Below are 18,464 nucleotides of genomic sequence, written 5' to 3'. Positions count from 1 at the left end.
AACCTGGGCTCCCTCTCTCACTGTGCTGCTGTGACAAGTTGCGGACCTGCGCCCGGTCCTACGCTTCCACCAGCATTCACACAGGTAGGGACACACCCAGCTGCAGTTACATACAGACTCTCTGACCATGAACCAACAGTAGAAAGGCTAAAGCCAACATAACTCTCAGCTCCCCAGACACACACCCGCACTGGAGCATAAACCCAAAAATCTTGCACTGCACAGGGATTTGGACAGTGTAAGCTCATACAGTTCCCCCTCCCCCCCGCCACCCATGTGGAGCGGAATATGCAACAGCCTTTGCCGCTTGAGCTATGATTTCACTCAAACTCACTGGTTTAGATAAAGCAAAACCAAGTTTATTAACTACAAAAGTTAGATTTTAAGTGATTATATATGATAGAAAACAGAACAAAGCAGATTACCTAGCAAATAAACAAAAACGCTGTCAGCCTCATTTGGGGGAATAGTGAGGGCCAGTGACAACTTCCTCAGCAGCTGGCTGTGGGGCTCATTTCCCCAAGAGGTTGGAGTGACCAGCTGCATATCAGAATGATGAAGTCACTGCCCTCCCACAAGAGCAAACATGGCCAAGAGCAGGAGGGAGACAACCTGTGGAGTTAAAGAGAGTGTGTGCCCCCTAGTGGCTCTGTCTTTTCACAGCTACTACCACACCCCCCTTTCTGAAGAGGAAGGGTACTAATCTTTATCCAAACTTTTCATGGAACAACAACATGTAACTAAATACAGTGTCCACACAAACAAAAATAAACACCCCTAGGAAGGGCGGGGTAGGCTGCCCGAACCTTCAGCCTTGTCTCAGGGATGTATTCTGCCCTTTCACTACATTTGGCTATTAGTCCTCTGTCTTTCTTGGATTCTCAAGATCTCAGGTAACCTTCCAGGGATGCAGGAAGCCATCTTTCTCTAGCTGGGGCCTCCTGGCAGGGAGAGGACATGGAGAACTCGCTGGCAGTTCCACGTGGGCTGCCAGGGGATTGTTCACAGGTTCCATCTCAGGGTAGGGATCAAGGTGTATGGAAGGTTCCTGGAGCGACTCAGCAAATTGACATGGGTTCCAATGGGCTGGTTCTTATATGTGAGCACAAAAAGCACATTTCTCGACTCTCTGTTGTAGTTGTTTGCTTAGCCCAGGCCTCCAAACAGATTGTTAAGCTCTGTGCAGCTTCCCTGCTGTCCTCGCTGGGCTGGAGGATTGTGTCTCTGTTTTCCTTTCTCCCTCTTTCTCTCTTGCCGGGGTCTGCTGTGATCTTTTGGGTCTTTATTCAGTCCTATTCGGATACCTTGTACAGTTCACAGAGAGCCAGGGCACCAGGGTGGAAGTGAATACCAACCTACAGTAACTCCTCGCTTAACGTTGCAGTTATGTTCCTGAAAATGTGACTTTCAGCGAAACGATGTTAAGTGAATCCAATTTGCCCTTAAGAATTAATGTAAATAGGGGGGTTAGGTTCCAGGGAAATTTTTTTTTGCCAAACAAAAGACATTATATACATATACAGTATAAGTTTTAAATAATTTTGAACAAACTATGTACTATTGTACTCACCAATGATGATTGTGAAGCTTAGTTGAGGCAGGGCACAGTGGGGTCAGGGTGTGGGGATTTGCCCTACTCCACCTGTCTGGAGCTCCTACCGGGGAGCGGGGTCAGGGGCTTGTCTACTCCCCAGCTGGAATGCCGGGTGGGTGGAGTGGGATAAGCCCCCGTGCCCCAACCCTGCTCCCCAGCTGGAATGCCAGGTGGGCAGAACAGGGCAAGCTCCCTCTCCCCGACCCTGCTCCCTGGCAGGAGCGCCGGGCGGGTGGAATGGGGCAAGCCCCCATGCCCCAACCTTGCTCCCTGGTAGGAACGCTGGGCGGGCAGGTGGAGCGGGGTGAGCCAAACAATCTTATAATGGAACGTTGCACTGCTTTAAACTAGTATGTTCTCTAATAGATCAGCAACCTAATAACGAAACAATGTAAACTGGGACAACTTTAAGTGAGTAGTTACTGTACTGCGTTTCCTGCCTGCACAGGCTTATGGCTTCCTGCTATGCGTCCCCTAATGGCTCTATCTTGTCATAGCTAACACCACTGAAACAGAAACCCTTATCGCTGTAAACTTTCAGAATGGGTAAGGTGTTACTAGGGCGACTGGGGGAGTCTAGGGATCTGGAATAAAATAGTGCCACCCCCATACAGGCTGCATTAGCCTCAGCCTGGCATGTGCTGACATTTTCATGTAACTTAAAATGAAAATATTTGGGTGCAATCATCATTTCTCAAAGAAAAGAAAACATTTCCTTTGCTTTCTCCAGCCCTACTTTCCCACTATCAGACCTACTGAAATCTAAACCTATTTTGGGTGGGGGAGGAGGTGTCCCAAAGAAATGGGCTCTCCTTTTTGCCTTGCTGTGTTGAGAGAAAAATAGAAAATGCAGCTTTGCTTCCTTTATGATTCTCCATGCTTGATTCCAGTACATGCCTCCTGTGTATTCTATAAAGCAATTAGCCCTGCTGTTGAAAAGGCATCACAGCTCAGCAAATGCAAGACTTGCTAAGGCAAACAAGGTATTGGGTGGAACTAATTCAGAAAAAAAGAGACTCTCTGGTCTCTTTCTGCTGAACTATCTGTGCTGAGGGTTTGGTCTCCCTTGGTTGCACAGAAGAGCATGTGATTTATAGAAACTGGAAAGCCTTGCAGAGAAAAAAGCTGTGAGATTATTTTGTATCTGACACTATCATTATTATTATTATTTATTCTGTATCCAGGCAGAACACTTATAAACCACCCAACAAAGTGCTAAGGAGTCTGACTGAAGATCTGATTTCAGAACCTCTTATTGCAGCCGATTCCTGGATGCTCTGCACATATTTCATGCTCCAGAATCTTCAGGTGTAAGTGACGCAAAAGGAAATTTTTGACTGGTGTAGGGTCTCTGTCACCTCTGGTTGACAGATGACCCTGTCATTGGTGTTTCCCTTTTTTTTTTTTGTGTTTAGATTTTTTTCTCCACATAGTGGCCTAAATTCCCTGCGAGGCGAATTGCAAGCAGCGACAACTGCAATGACTGATGCGGTCTGAGCTGATAAGTGAGAGAGCAGAGAGACGTTCTTCCCTGTTAGTTTACGTTGCTGCGGTGCTGTAACCCGAGACTCGTGCAAAGTCAAGTGGGATCACGTAGACCCTTGAGAGGCATTTCCCAGTGCTACAGTACATGCAAGCCTTTAAACAGGGACTTTGCACCCAAGCCAACCTGAAGAAGCAGATTGTTTATACAACGAGAGATAATAGAATTGTTTAGGTGTTTAGCTTATTCCCTCTGCAATCATTCTCCTTCACAGCTTTCTCTCTCCTTCAGCTTCTTCCAGCAATTAAATCAGAACCCTGTGTCAGTAAGAGTTCCAATCCAGTTAGATGGACTGAGAGTGGTTACCAAGTGACAGCAAAAGTAGCCTGTGGGAAACAAATTGTTGGCATTGTACCCAGCTATGTTGCTGTGGATATATGGGCATATGCTAAATACGGTATAGGTATGGATTAAGGCAGTAATGCAAAAGCCTTCAGGTTTCAAATCTGTAAGGACAATAGCTTAGCCAGAGTAACTAAGGCCCAAGGCCTAAACACTTGATATAAGCAACTAACCAGTGCGTGACCCTGTATCACAAGATGTTGCAAGATAGAGTGCTGGTATAAACAAGTGGTGTTATATGGCTGATAGGGAGCCACAAGATGCCAGTTTATGATATTTTAAGTTAGGAACATCAGCAGAAGTCTGAGTGTATGGATGCCATAGTAACTAATTGATGTACATACTGATAAGCTTGAGGTAAAAGGCCTGGTGACCTATGGCAGAAGGGCACCCCGATATTAGTAGGATGAGGAATTACACATAAGAAAAGAGACACGAGACCCCTACTGAATATGCATTAGGCATAGTGGGCGTTACTGTAATCTGTGATAAAAAGTGGCACTCGGCCTATGCACTCACAGGGCTGGAACTAGCAACCAGACAGATACCTCTGCCTTTGCAGCCATGACCATCTGCAACAGCTTCTATTCCACTAGAACCACAAAACAGACAACCAAAAGATGAGGCTTGTGAATGGATGAGCCAGAATCTTCACAGAAGATTGTAGACTGAGCCCAAACTTATCCCTCCCTCCCCAAAGATAAAAACAACCACACTGAGTTCAGAACCAGTTTCATTTCTTTGAATCAGTTTCCCCACAATGAGTTTATGATGCACGCACAAATAGTCACACAACCCCGCCTTTCTTCCCAAGATCTTATAAACTACGCTATTTCCCCTACAACCTGGAAGCCAAGACAGATAAAGATCATTATTGTTCTGTTTTAAAATAGTTGGGATGTTTTGGATATTATGACAAGGAGGACTCCATAAATATGACAAAGAGGGATTGCTGAATGGAGGAGGTCAGTGGATTTGTGTTTCACCTGACAAAGTCTGTGCTGGTATAAACACCCTTTTCAGAATCTTTCTTTGAACTAGATGTGCAAGGGCATGGAAGGAAGTCCATCCCTTTTCTTACTTTGAGCTTCAGCCACTTATTCTTCTTTGGTCTCTGGTAGCAAATTATTCTACTTAAAGATTCACCGCTTCTGGGGTGGGTAGAATGCAATAGCACATGGCTTCTGTTTAGGCACAGACGGCACAAGATTTAGCATGTGTGACAGGGCAAGGCCAGATGGCTATAGAAACATAGTGGGAGATAGATATATTAGCTCCAGGCTAAACAAATCCCTGGTACCAGGATAAGTGAAATGGCAGCTGCTCCAGGTCAATTAAGACACCTGGGGCCAATTAAGAACTTTCCAGAAGGCAGGGAGAATGCTAGATTGATTAGGACACCTGAAGCCAATCAGGGGCTGGCTGAAACTAGTTAAAAGCCTCCCAGTCAGTCAGGTGGGTGTGCATGTCAGGAGCTGTGGGAGGAAGTTGTGCTGTTGGAGAGACTGAGTAGTACACACCATATCAGGCACAAGGAAGGAAGCCCTGAGGCAAGGGTGAAGTGGAACTTGATGAAGTGAGGGCTGCTGTGGGAGAAGTAGCCCAGGGAATTGTACATGTCATGTTTCTAAAAGGTCAGCTACCCAGCTGATACTATTAGGGTCCCTGGACTGGAGCCCAGAGTAGAGGGTGGGCCTGGGCTTCACCCTGCCCTTTGCCCCCTGATTAATCACTCAGACTGGGAGACAACAGAGACTGCAAGGAAGGATAACTTCTCCTCATCTCCCTCGCTGGCTTATGATGAAAATGGCTCAGTAGACTGTGACTCTTGTCTCTAGAGAGAGAAGGGTTATGTGGAGGGTCACAGCGAGCCTCTGAGGCTAGTGAAATCTGCCAGGAAATGTGGGACCCACAGAGGCAAGGACAGAGCTTTGTCACACATAGTTATGGATCTCAAAGTGCTGGAGTCAAAGCTGATCACAGGAGTTAAGCAAGACACATCTAAATTGCCAACTAGCCCATTTGATGGTGTCTTAGGGAAGATTTAGGGTAATTGTGGGTTTTATTTTGCATGTTTTTGGGGGTGTAACTTTACAATTTATGTTTTTGAAGAGCAAGGAAAGTGATGGGGCTGACTAGAACCATGACTGATGCTGGTAGGCATAGTCCAAGACTAGGAAGCACCTCAATCCTGATGTGGGACAGTACTTGCTCTTTTAGTCAAGATCCTTCAGGTGTCGCTGCCAGTGAAGCACATTTCCAAATTGCTGCACCCCCACTCTTGCCAACTTGTGGTTTATCAGCATTTCCTGTGACTGGTCCCTCACTACCTGAGTAGGTAGATTCTCAGGTCTCAACTCGGCAAGGCCCTTCAGCATCTGTGCAGTCCCATTAAAGTCAATAGGTCTGCTCACACTTCAAATGTGGCATGTGCTCAAGTAGATTGAAATCAGAACCAAAATGAGCTCTCTTGTCCTGGACAGGAGCAAGGTTGGGGACAAAAGTTCTGATGGCCTCTGCATCTAGTCACAGAATGTTCTTGAGTTGCTGGATTACAGATTAGCTTTAGTATGGCTCATAACAGTATCTTTCCAGTAAGAGCTGGGTAGTTTTCTATTAATACCTATCTTGCATATACCGCTTTTCACCCATAGATCTCAAAGTGCTTTACAAATGTCAGTATCACTATCCCCATTGTATGGATAGGGGAAACTGAGGCATGAGGTGGCAACTGGACTTTCCCAAGGTCACCCAGCAGGAGTGATCAAGCTGGGAAAAGAACCTAGGATGTGAGTGTTACAGTCCAGTGCTCTATCTGCTGAGGCATATTTACAAACAATAAAAATATTAAGGAATAAAAATTTAACCCTTTTTGATTAGTATTTAAAATTTGATCACTATAGCAGGAGCCAAAGTCACTGCTGGTGTAAGGAAGCCAACCCCAGATGGTGCTGGAGTTGTGCTCCTTTAAAATAGCAGTGAACCCAACTCTTTGGGCTCCTAACACCTTCTGAGGTCAATACAGTGAGGAAGCAGCATCTCATTACCTAACACCCCTTGTGGTTTGTAATATAACATGGGAATCCCCAAGGACAATATGTCTAAGTAAATGTTTGGTTGCAGCCTTTCCTAGATTATCTGGGCCTGATATGGTCCATTGGCTTCAATGGGAGCTAGAGCAGGCTTTTAGGATGCTTTGTTGCTGCAAAGGCAGCCTTCCCTAAAAGTGAAGGAAGGACTCAGACATAACCTTTGTCCTTGGCCTCAATGATCTGAGCATCTGCTTCCACAAGTGACGCTCAGCAGATTGTCACAGAGCTGACTAAAGTAAAAACATGTACAGAAAAGCAACTGGAGAATTTTAGCTGAGAAAATAAAAGTGCAGTTGTTTGTCTAGAACTTTGAGATTGTAGCTGCCAAGTTGCTAATAAACCTACACTGACATCCTATTCCTACCTCTTCTCTGAACTAGAGGCAGGGACATGCTGAATGCTGCTACAGCGCTTGAATCATGCTATCTCCCTATCAGCAAGGAAGCTGGAGGCCTCCCCTTGTGGAGCTTGCTGTGTCTCTCCCTGGCTCACAGACAAATCAATTCTGACACTTTCCTTCCCGCCAGGAGAACTTACCATGGCTCCAGAGCCAACACAAAAACCTGTTCTGACAGCACACCTGGGGGTTGGTACATTCAGTGTTTACCTCATTCAAGAGCAACATAGTGGGAACAGTTACTCCAGACCTCTTATGAAGAGCCTCAGAGGCCTTTAATTAAGGGAACTGGTCAATTAAAAACTGAGCTGGTAACTTTGCCTGGAGGCAGTTTGGCTAAAACTGCTGTGGCTAGCCCCAGATCCTGATTGAACTGTGTTGGAAAGAGATGGCGTTCTAGTTGAACAGAGGTTAAACCCTGCTGGGCCCCAGATCAGAAGGAAGGGAAAAAGAAAAGCATCCCTGCTCCCTTAAACAAATCTAGGTCATGGTGGGTTTGGAAAAAAAAAACAACTTGGCTGTGCAGCCTGTCTGAGCAATGCTCAAACTCTCTGCCATGCCAGCACCCAGTGACATGGTCAGTGACCAGCACCCCAGAGGGATTAGGAAATTGACCCTCAGGTGTATGAGGGTCAGTCACCATTGCCTGGGCAAAAAATTTGAAACCAGGTCAGACTCAGCTGTGTTGAGAGTTCAGCTCAGGTACAAGCCTGGTGAAATGGAACATGACAAGGATTTGAACTGAGGATTGCAGGGGAAGAAGCCTGTGATACTTAAGCCACTAAGACATGCCTTTCAGCACAGACTGTTGTGTGTCTAACACTCCCCAAGCTGTCCTACTCCTGCAGGGACTTTCCTCATATGATTGAAATATTCAAGCAAAAAAAAAAAGTGACTGGGGAAAAAAAAAAAAAAAGGGCTTTGCAAGGGGTGCTGCATTGCCTATAAGTTGAGGACACCAAGGATTCTTTGGGCTTTTGAAAGCTAGCTGCAGCAGCTGAAGCTTAGAGGCTGGACACTGAATCTTACCTTGCCTGGGAGTACTATTATACTGTATTGGAATTCCCAAGAAATTAAGGAGCCCCAGCTGTAAGAGTTGGGCAGACAAAAGGAAATCTAGGAGTCTGACTCATCTGCTATGGAACAGTGGTTGTGTGACCTGCAGAAGAGAAGCTCTGTAGAGAAAGGTTAGACTAAATTAAGGTTGCAAAATGGCCCTCTTGTTCTGTCTGTGTTATGATCTCACTTAAGTCTGAAGGCCAGGAGCCATAAAGGCAAAGACTTATGTTTGTCTCTTTGTTTTGAGGAATCAGCTAGCATTATAGCCATGAATTGTGCAGGTCAGCTAGCAAGACTGCCACTAAAACTTGCACTACACAGGATGCAGGAGACCACTATCCATCCTTGGGAAAGCTTCAGCTTTATGGTTCTTTGCATAGAAAAAGAGTGGGTTACAAGTCAAAACTATTTGTATAGGATTCAGACAGAATGAGCACACAGGTCTCTGCAGATTACCTCAAATGGCTTTTCTGTAAGCAAGAAACTAGTATCTCAGGACCTAACAGGTAGAATGACCCTAACAGAAGCACCCTTTAAAGAAGCCACCAGCACTCTTTTAGAACTGTAGAGTGCAGACTTTTAAAACTGCCATTGGGACAGAACTAGCTATTGCCTGAATCATAGTTTGGTTATTTCAGGTTTCAGAGTAATAGCCATGTTAGTCTGTATTTGCAAAAAGAAAAGGAGTACTTGTGGCACCTTAGAGACTAACCAATTTGAGCATGAGCTTTTGTGAGCTACTGCTCACTTCATGAGCTGTAGCTCACAAAAGCTCATGCTCAAATAAATTGGTTAGTCTCTAAGGTGCCACAAGTACTCCTTTTCAGTTTGGTTATTGTGTAGTATGTAACCCCCACCCCAAACTAAAAATGCGGGTGGTTCCCCCCCTTTCCCGGAGGTTCCCCCTTCCCCTATCTGAAGCTGGGGCCATGAATGTAGGAGTAGTCAGTCAAGATTGTTTAGTGGGGAGAGCCCAGGTCAGAGGGCACAAGGTGTAGTTTCAATTAAGTGCTCTCACCACCATATGGCAGTATTTAGAGAGAGAATTAGAGACAATAGTCAAAGACAGACAGCATTTAAACAGTGCTTTATTTTTAATTAGCGATGCCACACCATACATGGTCTCTAGGAGAATTAGAGGAAGCTATTCAGTGTAAACGCTACCTACTTTTAAACAGACTTGAAAGTTTATTGCTATAAGACTGTTCTTGGGTCTAAGGTATTCCTAGGAGAAGAGCCATTGGCTAATAAGTTTAGTTACCTTATTAGCTTTTCCAAGGCATTCACCTGCAGACAGTCAACTGTGTTCAAGGTTTGATACTAGTGCTGGCCAGAGAAGTTAGCCCCCACTCCTCCCACAAAAGCTCTACCCTTTATACATTAGGCACTTTCCAAAGACCTTGCTAGGTACAGCTATAACATGGTCCCTAGTCTTCCTCCTTCTGAGCCACCTCCTCCTTCTCAGACTCCTCCTGTGATGTTACATAGGCTCTGCCAGATGGGGTGAAGGGTCCTACCAGCCAGGAGAAAGGAGTGTTGTGCTCTACATACTCAAGTAGCTCATCTATGTACTCTTGGGCTTTGGTTATCTTCTCCTGGCTCTGGGTGGCACTTGGTAGGTCCTGGAAGGACTTGGCAGCAAAGAAGGAATTGTGGAGCTCTTCTATGTTCTTGAAAACCTGCTGCACTTTCTCCTGTAGGCTGGAAGGGAGGCCCTGGATGCTGGCCTTCAGGGTCTGACAGGTGTCCTGCAGCTGCTGAGTGATGCTCAGAGACATGGCCAGAGTATGAGACTCCACCTGCTGTAAGGAAGCAAGTTAACAGGTTTAGAAGACATGAAGTGAGCTAGGTCTATGTTTTCTCTGCAGTGATGTCCAAGTCCAAAACTGCTCTCCAGTAGCCCAATACCTTTGGCTCTGTAGAGGCTGCATTACTTCCTTCTGGCTGCTCACTGCTCCAGTTGAGCCACATCTGGTGCAGCTTCTGCTGGCCATCGTGAAGCTTCTGATCAACATTCTGCCTGATAGAGTTAATCTAGAAGGGGACAATCAGCAAGGAGCAAAGGATGAATCTCTACTATGAGAGCAGCTTGCACATATGACTGAGAGACTTAAAGATAACACCAGCATGAAGAGGCTGCTAGATACAGGAGCACTGCTGGGACAATACAGCTATTCTCCTGGATTGAGCTTCTTGAGGCCAGAGAAGCCAAGACAATTTCCCACAAAAGTAGCATTAGGACAGGATACTTAATGAGATTAGGGAAACAGTGTTCCTACCAGGTCAAGGACTTCATGAAACTGTAGGAAGGTCTCCTGCATGCCCTGCTTAGCCTGTCTCACTTTGCTCAAGGAATGTTGGTAGGCACGTTGGCGGAGCCGAGCTGACAAGGAGCCCAACTGCACAAAGTAGCCCTGATGCTGGACAGCAGACCCTTCAGCTCCCTCCACAGATTCAGCTAAGCTTGCTGTAAGGAATGAGAACAAGGTCAGACCCTACTGGATGAAGGGCATGGGGGTCAACATGAGCTACCTACTCTATTCAAGTCCTCACTGAGCTGAAGATCCACAAAATAACTAGGAGCTTCGGTTTAGACATCTCACCCTCAAGAGAAGATTTTATTCCCTTCAGCAGCTGGCTGGAGGCATCTGCCCCATGGGATTGTTTGGGACTGGCATGAGATCTTTCATACAAAGTTACTGCCTCCTAAGTCATCTTTCAGGAGTGTTTAAGTTGCAAGTATACTTATGGTACCATGTATTGGAGACCTTGTCCATTACATCCCACCCAGAAGTAGGAAGTCATAGCTAAAGCCTGTGCTATAGTACAGGTGCAGTGTCACTTTCAGCCAGGTGTTCTCAATGGACATGATCTCCCTTCATGCAGGGGTCCCATTGAAGTCAACAGGCCAGATACCTGGCATGAGGTAGGGTCTATGCAGAGCTTTTCAGCACAGATAGGCATTTCCCTGGTAATGGGGAGTTCAGTTTTGGTTTAACAATTTAGTCAATGGCCATCAGCTTCAGGTTTAGTCCCCATGGAGACCCAGGTGGGAGTTACTAAACAGGGAAGATGACTGCATTCTAACTCTTCCCTGTTTAGTCATACCAATGGCACAGAATCAGCTAGCCTTCCATTCTCAATATAGAGGAATACAAAAGATTAAAAGCAAACCCAGGAAGAACAGACATGTCAATCCAAGTGTGACTCCTTCTCCAGCCCTTTACTCAAGGGGTGTTCAAAACCTCCCCACTGCAGGCTCTATCTGGTCTGCTCAGTCTGTGCATACCCTTTGGGGCCTACCTACACAGCAATTAAACACCTGTTGCTGGCCTACATCAGCTGACTGGCTCTTGGGGCTGTTTAATTGTGGTGTAGACATTCAGGCTTGGGCTGGATTCTGGGACCCTCCTTACTTGCAGGCTCTGGCCTGTGCCCAAACAGCTACACAGCAATTTGTAGCCCCACAGTCTGAGTTAGCTTACCCAGGCCAACCACAGCCATGCTGTGGGTCTTATCTCAAGGACTTTTTCAAGGGTACATTTGCATTCGTCAGTGTTATTTGTGAAGCAAGAATCCAGATTTAGGCATCCAGAACAGAGGTCTGAATTACTCTGTCACCTCATTTGTCTGTTTTTAACTCAAGATGCTAAAAAAGGTCTTCCCCTCACAGGGAAACTTGCACACCAGATTCCTAGGTGGTTCTAGTTGTGTCCAGTCACTTTGCTATTTCCTCTAGCCACATGCACAAATAGCTGTGACATCTTGACTATTCTGTAGCTTTCAGCTTCTCAGTGGGAACAAAAAAGTGGTCACATGACAGTAACTGGTAAAGAAGCAGTCCCTTTCTTTTAAGCACTAAAAGACTTTAGGGTCAAGAAAGCCATATTTTCCCTGAAGTTACTTTAGTCCATTCCAGGGCCTCTACCTAGAAGACTCTCCATCCCTCCAGCATTGCTTCCTGCTACAGATTTAGCGACAGTGCACACCCTCAGAGCTATTTAACCTTCTTTCTGGAGTGACTTGAGGGTGCTCAGAGCCCCTGAGAATATGGCCCTTTGGCCTTTTTCCTCAGTGAGGGATCCAGAATGGAGTTCTTTGTACCTATCCTTGGCTTTGAAGTGCTATTAAAAGTTGTGCCCACTTCAGAGAGTTTGGCCTCCTCTCCAAGAGGACCTTGAAAAGAGGTGCACCATACAGGGCCTCTTTCCCTACTGAAGAAGATTAGGGTAGGTACCCATCCCTATAAGGCAAGGGATATCAGTGTGGGAGTGACTATGCCAGAGCCCAGGTTAAACCCCTCAGTAGCCTCATATGACCTAGCTGTTTCTTGAAGTCTAACCTGCTTTAGTCTGACTGCTGGTGCAGGTAACAGAGTGGCTGGGCCATCAGCAAGTCTGCTGCATTAATGCTTAAAATATCACACCTTCCCAGCCTTGTGTTCCCACTCCTTGTGGAAAGGCTATTTAGGGGAGGGAGAGACAGAAGTGTACTATTTGTAGTTAGGGCTCATGCATGTGTTCTCTGACCTAGTTCCTCATCTGTGATGGGGAGGTAGTGATCCACCAGATTCTCTGATTGTTCCAGCACAGCTTCCACTCCACTCATAGCCATTTGACCCACAGTGGCACTCATGACTGTACTCATGCCACTGGTCACCACTGATTTTGCAGCCTCTATGCTGCCCTGAAGAGTAACCAAGGAGACATCTACCACTTCGGACATTCTGCAGCTCACAGCATCCACCTCTTTGGAAGACAGAGTTTTGGTGTCCAAGAGACCCTAGGGGAAGAAATAAAGTTTGTATAAAACTCTTGTTTCCACCTAGGCCAGTGCTGTACTACAGGGGCCTGACCTCGTGGGGACTGTATCAACAACTCCAGAGTTTGTCTTATAGCTGGATGGGAGAGGAGTCTGGGCACCAGAATGAGTGGGAGCAAGTATTACTAGAGATTGTGGGTGGGTTTGACAAGCACTTCAGTGACTGACTCAAGGGGACTTGAAATCAAACTGGGAGGAACTTTCATGAGCAGTCAGAAGTACATTAGTAAATTTAACTCCTTGCTCCCCAGCTATATTCCCAAAGTATTTTAGTGGCAGGGATATTTATGGAAACGGCAGCTATGGAATATTTGCTCAGAACAAATGTCACATTAAGCTTTACAGCTTCAGGCTCTTGAAGATAACACACATTTATCATGTGTCAATTATGCAATCTGACCTATATGCATAACCATGACAGCTTGCATATTGAATACTTCACATGAACTAAAGCTAAGAAGTGTCTAGCAGAGACTAAGATGGGCTTGCACCCTTTTTGGCTGCTTTAGGATGCCTAAGAGGACTGAGGAGTTTCAGAAAAAAGTTTTTTAAAAAAAATAAAAAAGTTAAAGTCTCATCTGGCCTGAAAAGTTTAGTGAATCTCTGCAAGGGTCATGGGACCTGAAGTTGTAGAGTTGAGGGGAAGTGGTTTCTTTTTAAAGAGTCTATTTAATGCTGAATAATGTTTTCCATTAACAGCCACCTTCAAGTATTGATCCTGCCTTCCCCATCAAATGGGAGATCTCATGAGCATCCAACACATCTTCCAGCTAAACTAACACCAGACTGTTTGATATAAAAGGTTAAAAAAAAGTCTGAGAAAAGCCTCAGTTCTTCATCATAAAAGAGGAGAGGGCACAAGTCTTTGCTGGCCAACTAACTCTGTAGGAAAGGTAATCTCCATGTAATTTCAAGTAAAATTATCAAGGAACACTATTGTGGCAAACTCAGACAAGAACTAAAGTTTGCTAATTATGAATTATTTGTCCAGCTCCAACTAGCAGCTGAAAGGGTAGTGGTGAGAAGAGGAAGCCTTTTCGGGGGAGGGATAGCTCAGTGGTTTGAGCATTGGCCTGCTAAACCCAGGGTTGTGAGTTCAATCCTTGAGGGGGCCATTTAGGGATTTGTGGCATAAATTGGGGATTGGTCCTGCTTTGAGCAGGGGGTTGGACTAGATGACCTCCTGAGGTCCCTTCCAATCCTGATATTCTATGATTCTTGGGAGAAGAGCCTATTATTCAAGTTCTTTCTACCTAGAATAAAGTATTTGCAGAGAATTACAACTAGCCTGAAGACTCAGGGGCAGCTCTGAACTAGCTCTCTAGAACATGGAGACCAGACCTTCCCACCCATGAGAGGCGATTACCTTATCTGCTGGCTCTTGGACTGGCAGCTTCTCCTCCAGTTTCTCCAGGCCCTTACAACCACCCATATTTGCAATTGCAACTAGAGAGAAGATACACAGCATGTAGTCTCCAGATTTATAGAGGGTACATGCTGATTTGGGCTAAAAAAGTCATTTCATACATTGGAAAAGCATGCTTTGACCCAGTTGGCATTAGGCTAGGCTGTTTGAATAGAGCTGGTCAAAGTTTTCACTGGAAATTTTCCCCTCAGGAAATGCCAGTTCAGACTGAAATCTGAGTGTTTTGCTGAACAGATTGTGGAGTTAAAAACCCAACCATGTTTTGATAAGGATGATGCACTTACAGATTAGAAAATTTGCTGTAATAGTCAAAACATCAACATGCTTCATTTAATCTCTAATAAGGTCATTTCAATATTTCTCAGAATTTCCTGCAAAACAATTGACTTTTCATGCAATGATGCTTCCATATTGGAATGAAAGGAAACAGTGTCCCACATAACAGAACTGGAGTTCCGCCAGCACACATGGCAAGTAAGAGACACTGGACATAAATGGGCCATAAGGTAGGGAGCCTCCCAGGGCAGTGTTATTTCAGGTCATTTCCCCCTCCATACAGGGTGTTCTTACCCAGCCTAATGCTGCTGCTCTATGGTCTTTAGACTGAGTGGGTTAACGGGTCAGTGCTTCAGATAGTCTGCAAAGAACTGCCTTTGAAGTCAATGGAAGCGGTGTGGTGAGCAGCTATGAATATGGGACCCCAAGAGTGGGAATGTTCTTTATGCCTTGAGCAGCTGGCTAACCAGGGGTGTTTTAGGAGTGGTCATAAAAATAAAGGGAAGGGTAACCTTTCTGTATAGAGTACTATAAAATCCCTCCTGGCCAGAGGCAGAACCCTTTCACGTGTAAAGGGTTAAGAAGCTAAGAACCTCGCCAGCACCTGACCAAAATGACCAATGCGGAGACAAGATACTTTCAAAGCTGGAGGGAGGGCGGGAGGAACAGAGGGTCTGTCTGTGATGCTTTTGCTAGGAACAGATCAGGAATGCAGTCTCAGAACTTCTGTTAGTAAGTAACCTAGCTAGAAATGCTAGAGATTTCCTTTTGTTTAATGGCTGGTCAAATAAGCTGTGCTGAATGGAATGTATATTCCTGTTTGTGTCTTTGTAACTTAAGGTTTTGCCTACAGGGATTCTCTATGTTTTGAATCTGATTACCCTGCAAGGTATTTACCATCCTTATTTTACAGAGGTTACTTATCTTTTCTTTAATTAAAATTCTTCTAAGAACTGGATTGATTTTTCATTGTTCTTAAGATCCAAGGGTTTGGGTCTGTGTTCACCTGTACAAATTAGTGAGGATTTTTATCCAGCCTTCTTCAGGAAAGGGGGTGTAGGGCTTGGGGGAAGATGTCTCCAAGTGGGCTCTTTCCCAGTTCTTTGTTTAACATGCTTGGTGGTGGCAGTATAGGGTTCAAGGACAAGGCAAAGTTTGTACCTTGGAAGTTTTTAACCTAAGCTGGTAAAAATAAGCTTGGGGGTGGTCTTTCATGCAGGTCCCCACATCTGTACCCTGGAGTTCAGAGTGGGAGGGAACCTTGACAGGAGCCCTCTCCAGAGAAAGGGGAGTGGTCTCCTCCTTAGGCAGCTCAGGTGTCAAGTGATCTTCATATGCCACTAGGAGCATTTGCTATCCTGAGAACCCTGTCTGCAAGGTTAGATGAGCAGCTGAGGAATTAGTCCATGTAGCATGGGATGCCTGACGCTAGAGCTGCCTACACCAGTGCAGTGAAGACCCAGAGAAAGGTTTGCCCAAGATATGCATCTAGGGCCAGATTTTGGAAGAGCTCTGCACCCAGCTCTGATTATTCAGAGTGGGAGCTGCCCAGTGTTCAGCACTTTTAAAGGACAGGCCCAGATGTGATGTTCAGCAGTTTGAATGTTCACCACTCCAACAACCATAAGTTTTCCTCATCCTATATATGTGGGACCTCCCTTACTGCACCCTCCTCCCCCCACCCTACCATTCAGCAACCACCTTCTCTACATGACCTATTCTGACTTCTCCTTCAATCTTCCTATCTATGTTGCTTACTGCTCTGAAGAGTGGCTTCCCCTTCCTGTCCATGTCAGATTTAGTCAGCTAGTTATGATGTTCAGTGCTCCATACAACTGCTTTGCCTCCAGTGCTGAGAAGAGCAATATTCTTTGTTGCCACCTGGAGTTGCATGAATTCTCATGGAGGGGGGAGGGGAATCTTACTCTACAGGCTTGCTACACCTAGAAGCCCTCCTTCAGTCTGCTGTGTTTTTAGCCTTCTGCTCTTTTGACTCGGACGTCAGCTTCTAAGAAGTTCTGTACAGACACCCTCCCGGTACAAACACCAAGCAGGCAAGTTTTGAACTAAGATGGTGGGCAAGGGATGTTCACCACCACAGTGGTTCACAGCATCCCTCTTTAGTGTGGGTAGAGTCTATTTCACATATAGTCTGTCCAGATCAGGGACCTGTGCAAGCCTTTCAGAAGCTGCTAGCACAACAGTTGTTACAGCTCACTTGTAAGTTAACTTCCCCAAAACAGCACTGAAGTCCAGAACTCTTCAGAACTGGAGCTATGAGGTGCTTCCCTCCCCCACAAACAAGCAACCCATCACCAAACACACTTACAAAAGGGAAGGCCATTGCCAGCCCATGGCTTACTCACTCTGAGGCTGCAGGTCAGTTAGAGCCAGCTGTGCACTAATGACAGCTTCACCAGCCATGGCAGTCGCTCCTTTCTCTGCTGCCTCACACACAGATTTGATGGATGGCTGGGTTTCTTTGGCAGAAGTCAGGGTAGACACCACCATGTCATAAGTAGACTTGAACAAGGGCAGACCAGCCACTTGACTTGCTGTGGTCTAACAAGACAGAAGAAGTCACGTAAGTGAAGTGACAGTCCCTACCAGAATCAGTCCTCTTTTATAACCCTCACTAGGTAACAGCTTTGTTGCCAAGGTCTCCTGCCTTGAAAGCCTTCTTCCAGTAGAAGTTAAGCAACTCTCCAGGTATTCTCTGTGATTGGGGGGGGGGGGGAGAAAGTTTTATACACATGCCACAAGCTCCTTCCCTAGTCAAGCTCTCCTTCCCCATTTCTCCCTCTAGTTTTGAGGCAGAGGTGTGTTGTAAGCCACACTGCTAGAAACTCATATCAATGTACACATCATGAGCCCTTCAGCACGTTGACAGGTCAGCCCTGGACCTCCCTCTTTAGCAGGGAGTTCTAGGGTAGCTCAGAAAACTAGTAACTGTGCTTTATGTACACCCTGCCATAAGCTTGCATGACATGCTTCCTTCAGAGCAGGGACAGCTCATAGGATGTTCACCTAGATGCTCACCTGGAGTGGCCTGAATTCATCAGGCATGTCATTGCAAGATTATACCCAGCATACTCCAAGAGCATGTCTCAGAGCAGAGGATGGCCAGAAGACAGTTCCCAAGCGGGGGGTGGGGGAGGAGAGAAGAGGCAAGTAGCATGGGAAAGTCAAGCATAGAGTGGCAGATTTAGAGACTAGTAAGAACTAGCTCACCAATAGCTAGCAAGCCAGGAAGTGTATTTTTTCCCCACTGTAAGCATCTGATGAAGTGATCTGTAGCCCACGAAAGCTTATGCGCCAATAAATTTGTTAGTCTAAGGTGCCACAAGTACTCCTTTTCTTTTTGCTGATACAGACTAACATGGCTGCTACTCTGAAACCTGAGGCTTGTCATTTCACCTAGGGCAGGCAATAGCTGAGATTGATCCAAAAAGTTTTATTAGGCTCTCCACAAGCCATTTGCACATAGCATAAAACAAAAGTTATAGCACTGGTCATTTCTGGTCTATGTGGCAAACATATCAGGAGGAATTTAGATTACTAGGAGCACTGGCCAAGTTTTGGCTCAAATAGCAGGCCTGTTCCCCACTCAGCCAGCATAATGCTGCTGCAGTTCAGTGAAGAATCAAACCCATGGAGTTCCACTGACCACAGTGAGCACACACTAGGTTATGCCTCCTAAGTGGAGAGGACCACTAGGCACTGATTCAGGACTAAGAACAAACCCTGCGTCACTACAACAGGGGCAAGGACTGCATGCCCAGATGCTGGTGAAGGACTAAGCTGTCTGTTGGTTGGCAGTAGCACAGATCAGGACCTTACACATGCTGTGGAGTAGTTACCTGCTGCTCCTTGCTGTCTGGGGCAGGAGCAGCTGTTTGGCTCTCGTCAGACAT

General features: G+C 45.8%; 1 protein-coding gene across 1 annotated transcript; it reads right to left on the bottom strand.

Moving 5' to 3' along the window:
* Window positions 1-9,454: 9,454 nt before the first annotated feature.
* LOC140896961 (perilipin-3) lies at window positions 9,455-18,464 on the bottom strand. Its single transcript, XM_073309174.2, has 7 exons — window positions 18,411-18,464; window positions 16,917-17,112; window positions 14,215-14,294; window positions 12,557-12,809; window positions 10,307-10,494; window positions 9,936-10,061; window positions 9,455-9,829 (listed from the first exon to the last, which is right to left on the bottom strand). The coding sequence occupies exons 1-7, from the start codon at window positions 18,462-18,464 to the stop codon at window positions 9,455-9,457; spliced, it is 1,272 nt and encodes a 423-aa protein (XP_073165275.1).

This window comes from Lepidochelys kempii, chromosome 13, assembly GCF_965140285.1.
Source record: "Lepidochelys kempii isolate rLepKem1 chromosome 13, rLepKem1.hap1, whole genome shotgun sequence".
NCBI lineage: Eukaryota > Metazoa > Chordata > Testudines > Cheloniidae > Lepidochelys > Lepidochelys kempii.
The sequence above is the reverse complement of the archived record's forward strand: the minus strand, read 5'-3'. Positions and strand labels throughout refer to the sequence as shown.